Below are 9,203 nucleotides of genomic sequence, written 5' to 3' on the forward strand. Positions count from 1 at the left end.
ACTAAAGTGTTTGAGGAGGAGGCGATATATAAAAAAGAAAAGGGTCGTGATACACTGTGGTTGTTTTTTAACTGCCTTGCTGGGGGGGATAGTATGTGTGTATCTCTACATGTCAGTGTGCTTTTTGATTGGTAGCATACAAATCTCAGTTCTGCAAACCCCCAAAAATTTGCATGCATGCTGTTTGGAAAATGAGTTTTCAGAGCCTTCACTTCTTGATGTTGCAATGTTAACGGCACAAAGTCCATGCCGAGGCATTACCACACGTGTTGCATCACACACTAGGCTATACCTCCTGGGCGAGCAGAAAAAAACTGCTAGTTTAACATATCCTCACCCCAGCAACAACCTCCCCTTACTGCCAGTGACACCAGTGCCCCCACCAACACACACCTTAATAGACAGTTTTTAATTATTTAATTAGCTATTATTATAATCATTATTATTATTATAAATTCTAATATTTATTATTATTATTATTATTATTATTATTATTATTATTATTATTTATTATCATTATTATCACCACCTAGTTATTACTATTATAACTGTTATTATTATAAATACTAATACTTAGTATTATTTATTATCATTATTATTACCACCTAGATATTACTATTATAAGTATTATTATTATTATTCTAAATAATAATATTTATTATTATTTATCATTATTATTACCACCTAGTTATTGTTATTATTATAAATAATACTTATTATTATTCATTATCATTACTATTACCACCTAGTTATTACTATTATTACTATAATAATAACAATAATAATAATAACAACAATACTACTATTACTACTACTAATAATAATAATAATAAAAATAATAATAATAATTTATTTATTAATAATACAAATTTGAAAAAGAAAAAAAAGCAATGGCACGATTTGTAACCTCTGCCGTGTCATCGTCAATGTTGCGGATAATGTGTTATCATATACGAAGTATTTTTCACTTCTTCGAGTCTAAAAAATTCCAAACAGCAAATTGCAAACGGAGATGAAAACCTTGACGTTGATGCATTTGCCGCAGACTGAAGATAATGATAAATAAAGACATGAGGAGCTACTTGTGTCAGGTTCTTTGAGAATCAATCTGCACAGTAATGTTAAGCAGGATATACGTATACTGTATGTTTGACAGACAGCACTGCAGAAATAACCTGACACCACAAACAGGCAGTTGCTCTCAAAGCTTTGCGTTGCAGTTTTTAACTTTTCTCTTTTGACTATTATGAACGACACAAATCCGACACAAAAACCCAAAATGCTATTTAAGTCCTAAACACATGACTCCTTATAACTGTTTAAAAGGTCAAACGCTTTCTATTTTAATTATATTTATGCTGTCTGGACTGTCCGTACTGTTTATAGTGAGAAGACATATATAATAATAGCACTATATCTTTCTAAAAGGTGAATTTATTTATGTATTGATAGATCTGTAGAGGGAAGGCAAAAAAAAAAAGCCTTTTATTGTCTCAGTAACTGCGGCTCAGTTTATTTTACGGCACCTTTGGATTCAGCCGGGATAAACTGGCAACGTGGAAGTTAAACAGCGGAGGCAAGAGATGCTGAAGAGACAAAGGTTGGAAGTGCTCTGCCAACTACTGCTGTACACACAGAGAGAGAGAGAGAGAGAGTGTGTCGACCAAATGTATATTGACTGCACTTACATGTTTGACTCTTTCTATTTCAATAATTGGAGAAAACAAGTGTTTTCCCATGACAATTTGTACAGAGAACTCCCAGATTCAGACCCCCCACCCTTCCTAGTGAGCTCATTTTGCATTCATGAATTTGTTGTTCATGAATTTTTTATTAAGGCCTCTGAAGTAGTGTGCAAAGTTCAGCTGTTGAATTAGACAATAGAGTGTTTTCAACTAATTTTCCTATTAAAGCGGAGATCAGATCGTTTCCGGAAAGGAAAACATGACCATTTGAAAGCTGTGATTTTAAATTCAAGCGTCTGAATGGTGACGGCGCTGTGAAGCTTGACCGAACCAGATGGAGAGAAAACCTGAATCTAAAAGCCATTTTGGCATCAAATCAGCTTCAACTAAACCCTTCTGTGATTCAGTCAATTAACCCAATCCAACATATTTCACAGAAGATGTTCTGCCCACAACTCATATTATGGTGGTTTTTCGGTCGCGTCTAGAAGGTAACCTGCAAATGTCGAAAACTTGCAAAAACTTGCAAAGACTCTTGGGAGACTCGCTGCCCAACCGGGTCTCACTCCTAACTCGTCAAAAAGCACCCCTCAACATCTGATACCGACGCACCGAAGAACCCTTTTAGCGACAGTATGTGACGAACCGGGCTTTCAACTAACTCCAATGTAAACTTACCAACTGCGTTATTCGACAATCGGAGCAAGTGACGTAGTATTAATAGCGCGAAATTCCGCTACGGGCGGGTGGGAGGCATGGTGGATAGGTTAAACAAATACAGACTTTCACCGGGAGGCCGGTGTTTGTGTGCCGTGTAAGTCAACAGTGACTTATTTTGTCACGTGAGTCGTTAGAACCGTGACTTGTTATCGTTAGTCCCATGAGTCACATGAGTCGTTAGTCATGTGACTCGTTGGTATCTTTAGTCCGGTGAGTCACGTGAGTCACGTGAGTCACTAGCCACGTGACTCGTTGGTGTCGTTAGTCCCGTGAGTCACGTAAGTCGAGTCAGTGAAGTTAACGTCAACCCCGACCATTTCCAAACCCAACTTGTGTTGCCTAAACCTAACTTCCTATGAAAACTGAAGTTTATTTTGAAAGGACACTATGCATGTTACGAGCGTTTATTGGCACGGCGTCCCTGACAGGTCCAAAAGTAACGCAAGGGTTCCCTGTGAGTTGGTCTCCGATGCCGAAGGGCTCTGACCATTTGACGAGTCGGGAGTGAGAATGTGTTGCGCTGCCTGACGACCCATCCTAACCTTAACCATTAGAGGTCAATGACTAACCTTGACCATTCAAGATCAATGCCTAACCTTGACCCCCTCGCGTGAGTTTTGCAATTTCCATGTTACCTTCTAGGCACAACCTGATTTTCCAAGCAGGCACTTTAAATCCTGCAGCCTGTGGTGGGTTTCACAGAATTGGTACAAATGGTTTAATAAACAACATTAGTTGCAACTGTATGTTCCTTTCTTATGCTGCACATTAGGGAAGTTGAATGTGCAAGTGTTAGAAAATGGTAATAATTAATTGCTTAGAATAAAACTGTTAAAGAAAATGCAGAATATACTGCCGTTCAAAAGTTTGGAATCGCCTTCCACAATAGCTTGATTAGATTGCTCAAAGGACTACTCTGTATTTCTGAATGGTCTCTCAAGCTTTTAGGCTGTACAAAGTCTTCTTTACAAATAGATATTATTTCGTATGAGGGGTTTGTTTTGTACAAGGAGAACAAAACACTGTACAATGGTTCAACCAGACTGACAACTGAAAGGGCAGGAAGAGACAAGGATACCTCTGAGCAATAGTTCAATAAGAATAGAAGAACAGTCATTGGTAAAAGAAAGTGGAAGCTGTCTGATTCATACAGTTTTTTACCTCTGTTAAAATAGCCATTATTGAAGGAAAGAAGAAAAGCACCAATTGTGATTCCAAACCTTTGAGTGGTAGTGCTCCATGTGGAGGTGAACTTGACCATTCAAGTGCTGCATGCTGCATTATCTGACATATTTCTGTACACTGTATTATGTTGCTTCGTGCATTTCCAGAGTGCATTCATATTTTGCGTGAAAGCATTAACAGACATTAGAGTATTAATATCAATATTGCACAGGCCATGATGCAGCTTTATGCTATTTAATTGACATAATTCAGACCACACCAACACGTAAAACTAAGAGGGGTCTTTGAATCAGCAAAAGTGCTTGTAATGTAATAAGCACTCTCTTCTAAATGGAGGCTTGACTCCATTTAAAAGAGGGCAGAAAATATGTGTGCACTCTTGCTTAAGGCTTTCATCTTGCATATAAATCACTCCAGCTGAAAGTGGGTGTTTGAGCGCTACAGATTTTCAGGTCTTGGGGGCGCGCACAGTATCAGCGGCCAAGGCTGCATTAATGACGCCGCTGTGCCGCGACTGCATGAAGTAAATTAAGCCAATTCCAAATATTCTGGGAGAAGGATAAAAATGTTGAAATGGAGGCTTTTTTTTTTTTTTTTTTTAGAAAGCTTACATGTGGTTTCTCTCCTTTTTTGCTTTCTGTTCCTGTCTAGGTACCGCGGCAGCTGAGTGCTCTGACGTTGTACAGGTGTGAGCAGTCGGTTCTGGATTACTGCCATGCCCACCTGTCGCTGCAACTTAACGTGGGCATGGAGCCACCAACTCAGGCGCTGGGAGGTCCGCGGCCAGCCAACTACCACCCGGGCCTAATGGCTCCCCTCCCCTCCGAGCCCGTGCTGCCTTGCCCCCAGACCCACTCCCTCCACCTCCACCAGTGAGCTGTGCACACTGTGTCCAAACTACTGTATGTGTGCTGCACAGAATCAGTGCTCTGCTCAGATGAAACGCAAGGCTGTGTGGGAGGGAACTGGGACTGGTAGAGAAGCAAAGGAGACAATTAATCTATTGCAGAGCATCCCGGACCCAGGGTAATGAAAATGGAAATATTTCTCAGTGGAAATAAAGGGGTTGCAGCGGTATTGATTAGTGAGCTTCTGACCTACCTGACCCCTCACTGTCCTCAATTAGCAAAGGAGGCTGAACAGCAGCATGACTTTCCACGTTCTGCTCTGCCTCCTGAGGAGTATTAAGGCTAATAATTTAATGATTTGTTAATCTTATTAAACATATTTCCTCGACTGGGCACCTCTCTGCTGCGTCAGGTGGAGTAATCAAATGCAAAAACGCTATTAACAGAGCAGAGGAAACAGCGTGATAAGCAATTGAGTAGCAGAACAAATGAAAGATCAGCCAAGCTAAAAGGCTCTCTGCTGCTTTTTTCCGATCACGCTGTCAGTCAGAGCAGAGGTCTCTCCCTAAATCACGTCCCCGCGGCATTTTTCATCTCCAGAAACGAGCCGCCCAAACGAAATCACCCAAGACGAGAAGTCAGAAAATAACGGGCGGTAATTGTCATATAAAATGTACAGCCTACAACATCTCGCCGGGCAGTGAGCATAACTTACATGGTGACTTTTGATTTCCGTAATGATTTGGGATGTTGATCACGTCATGATTAATTTAACCGAGCCGAGAAATAAACAGATGAAAAACAAACACCAGATCTGGGCACGCTGGGATGTTCGGATATTTACTTTTCACCATCCATTTAAATCACTCTTGTAGTCGATGGTTTTTGTTTTTGAAACGTGTTCTTCGACCAGTTACCTGATTGTGCACTCATATATCTACATGTGTGTGCTTTTTACAAGATGTTACATTATAATATATGGTAAATAAACTGTGGTAAATGACCAGTAACAGTGTCATTCATCGAGATCAGTGGTATCAACCCGACCGACTGATTGCTGTATTTAAACAGCTACGTAGGTGGTGAAGACTGAAGAACACAGCGCTTAAGGCAAGACTGATTAATAATCACTTGTGTCTGGTTTTTGCCTTCAAGACCCTGATGGTAACTTCCACTTGCTTTTCTCTCCTCCTGTGACTGTGTGTGACCGTTATCTGACGTAATACAGTATATTCCACTCTCTCTCTCGCTCTCTCAGTCCCTCATGGACTTTCATGTTGCTTCCAGGAAAGGAAAACTCGTGTACGAAACAATACCCAATTAAGGTCCTGGGTATTAATAGACAGCAGCTCCATGCTCTCCACACACGAGTAGTATGCCATGAAAATGGTGAAGGCTAAATGTAATATAATTGGAAAGTTTTTCAGCTGGGAATTGACCGTTGGTTAAACCAGTGCTCTGGACAGCAGTCATAGTTAAGCGACCGTAAAAAGGTGCAGTGGGCCTGTCAAGCTTTGGATTTCTCCACATGATGAAATGTTGTACTTGGAGCTGTAAGAGGCATTTAAAAAGTTAAGAGTTGTGTCTTTTATCTAGTCTATCAAAACCATAAACACAAGAGCAAAAAAATGCTCTGCTCTAATGTCAGCTGCAACCCATAGCGTGCCCGGCTAACAAGCTTACTGCCTACAGTGTTATTTCTGAGGCCAAGGAGCAATTTACTGGGGTTACAGGTTACGTTTAAGCACGGGTGAAAGTAGATTGAAGTTCTTGCCGGAACAACTAGGCATACCTCAACCTTCATCGCTTAATATTGTTCTCCTCCCACCCCGAGCTTCATGCATCCCTGAACACACAATTCAATGCCTGTATGGTGTAGCAACACATTAGAAACACTTGACATCATGTATAGCAAATTATTTATTTAAAGGGTGAAAGTGCTGCAGAATAATTTGTAAATGTTGCCAACACTCTTCAAGTTTTGAGTTTGACTTAAGGGGGCATTCACAGGAATTTTACCAGTCGCAAACTCGTAATTCCAATTATTCTGACACCACATGAATGCAGCACGAATGCCTTATCTCGCAACGTTAAAGAACGTGAAACAGCATTGCCACATGTTTCAACAAATGGAGCTGTGATTAGGGATATTTGGTACACCACACAGTTGTACCTGCTGGGGAAACATAGAAATGCGGTTTCCATGGTTGCCACGCAACACCTGGCGTTTACGTACGCAGACGGAGTGTCGCTCCCCGTCTGAAAAGACCTTAATGCGTGTACAAACAAACAGACAAACCGAACTGAAAACATAACCTCCTTGGCGGAGGCAACTAATTGTGTGTTGATAGTTAGTAGATGTGTTTTCTTGTTGGAAATGCGATCGTGAGTGACGGGTTGTATGCAGATTTCGTCAGGCAGCTGCTGTCCCCTCTTCCCGGTACTGCGCTGAATCTTTTAGTGGTACGGAGTGCCGTACCACTAAAAAGCAAATTTTCGTAGTGGCCAAACGGTGGAATTAAAACTTCCGTTTCTGTCACGTGATGCCGTTGGGCCCGAAAATACTTCTTTTCCCATAGACTTACATTGGGAAAGAGACGTCTGTAAATCAGTGGATAATCCAACAAACACAGGACTTTCAACCAGGAGACCAGTGTTTGTGTACCAAAGTGTTGAGTTATTTTGAAGTTAAAATGACATGTTTTTTAATGACGTTTGTGATGTGTTTTCCGTACTTCTGTTCCATTGTTTCAGTACGTATTTGAGTTAGTTTCAGCCCATTCTCATTCCCAGGGCGTCAAATACTGATGCTTTGTCACGGCCTTTTCGCAGCGGTAGGAGATGCACCGGGCTTTGTATTAAATACAATGTAAATCCATCTGCAGCAACGGTAAACGTTGGTGATGTATTATAAAGAGCAAAAGAGACACACAGGGTGGATGGGTCCAACAAACACCAGGCTTTCATCCAGGAGACCGCTGTTCGTGTCCCATGTTCACAACCTCAAGTCACGTTTGCGCTGTAAAAACATAGTAATTTTAAGCCCAACCATGTTGTTTTTTCCTAAGCCTAACTAAGTGGTATTGTAGCATAATTTAATTCACAACATTAAGCACGTGTTTCCTACGACCAAAAAATTACGCTGAGGGTTCTGACAAAGTGTCAGTATGTGACAAGTTGGGATGAGAACATGTTATTAGTTTACATACTTATTTGAAGCCCAGCCATGATGTTTGTCCTAAGCCTAACTGCGGACGTTACCGTAGTTTTGTGCGTGGCGTAAAAAAAGACACACGAAAAGAGGCAAACAAATGACACGCGAAAAGGTTAAAATGCATTTTCATGACACGCGGAATGTCATTGTAACGTCATGCTATTTATGCGCCTTCCCATGAAATCGGGTTGAATACATATACCTAATAATATACCTAAGACTATAGGACTAACTAGCTCTACACTGCACTACAAGAACAATACTGCTTCTTTATTTCCATGTCTTCTACATAGATTATCAGCTGGTGAAGATGCATATCTTTGCCTGGGACATGCAGCATTAGCCTCAGCCTTTTAGCATGATATCATGTACGGTTATTTCTCATTTTTAAATAGAATCAGCTGGAAACATTAAAAAGTCAGCCGGAGACGTCGTTTTCAACCAATTCATGGAGCAAACGTTTAATTTTGAAGCTTAATTAGCTGGCTAGCTACAGGTGACACAATCTGCCAGCAACAGTTGTCATTTAAGCTGGGAAAATCAATAGTCACCGGCTAGAAATGAGAAGCTTCTTTTGTGAACAACTACCTGAAATCTCGGACCTATTGATTAAAAAATGACTAAGAATTTTGAGTGGTAAATTGGGGTGCAGGAACAGAGAGCTTGACAGGCGTAGCAACAGTAACTAGGGGCTTAGCAAGCGGTCAATTCCATGTCGCTGAGTGGCTTTTTAACAACATTGATTTGATAATCAAACAAAATGTTTTTTGAAAATGTGACATAAATGAAATTGTCCTCAGAAAATGATATATTTATTATGCTTTTTACGTTTGTTTTTTTAATAGAAATGTTATTTTCCTTGTTTTTTTTGGCAGGCGGGAGGGGACATAATATGTCCAGGGATGTACTATAATCTGTCATATTCCTAGATCATTATCAGACCTGTGTCAATCTCCAGTCATGCATAAGCTGTAATCTCAATATTTTAAAGCTGATTGTATAAAGTCAGTCATCCGACATCATCATCACAAATGAATGACGCATTGATTGTGTACAACTGCAAATGTTGTATGTCAGATATTCAATGATTCCTCAATAACAGACATTTTGTAAATCCTCCGCCTGGTGTTCCTCTGTAAAAAAAGAAGAAAAAAATCGGCAGTGCAGAAGATAAATCTGATTATGACAACACGTTCTGACACATGACAGATTCACGCTGCTGGAGGATTTACTGCTCTGTAGCCGCACACACGGAGCAGTTTAACGACACTGATAGATTGCATATACTGCACTCACTTCAAGTGTTCAGAGGAGTGTTGGGTGAGAAAATCGGGACAGGGAGGAGCGGCAGATGCAACAGAACCGCATTCAGATGTGTGTGTTCACATGCATTTACACTAACAGGCTGATGGCTCATGGTGCTTCAATCGATAACCACTTCTGGAACAGTTCTGTCTCCACTAAAATAGGAAAATAATTATCACCCACAGCACGTCTTGTATAAACTGTGTGACTCATAGAAACACAAGAGAAGTACAAGTTATTTTTATT

The 9,203-nt window shown here is 40.4% G+C and overlaps 1 protein-coding gene across 2 annotated transcripts in view; it reads left to right on the plus strand.

Annotated features, from left to right (window-relative positions):
* LOC119493538 (leucine-rich repeat transmembrane neuronal protein 4) overlaps nucleotides 1-5,444 on the plus strand; it is a 52,723-nt gene extending 47,279 nt beyond the window's left edge. Inside the window, exon 4 of one of the 2 annotated variants that reach the window (XM_037778918.1) lies at nucleotides 4,242-5,444. In XM_037778918.1, the coding sequence (XP_037634846.1) occupies nucleotides 4,242-4,466 (225 nt within the window). In that variant the 3' untranslated portion in view covers nucleotides 4,467-5,444. The remainder of the gene's footprint in view (nucleotides 1-4,241) is intronic. The other variant, XM_037778920.1, reaches the window with a different exon arrangement.
* The last annotated feature ends 3,759 nt before the right edge of the window (nucleotides 5,445-9,203 follow it).

This window comes from Sebastes umbrosus, chromosome 8 (genome assembly GCF_015220745.1).
Source record: "Sebastes umbrosus isolate fSebUmb1 chromosome 8, fSebUmb1.pri, whole genome shotgun sequence".
In the NCBI taxonomy this organism is placed as follows: domain Eukaryota; kingdom Metazoa; phylum Chordata; class Actinopteri; order Perciformes; family Sebastidae; genus Sebastes; species Sebastes umbrosus.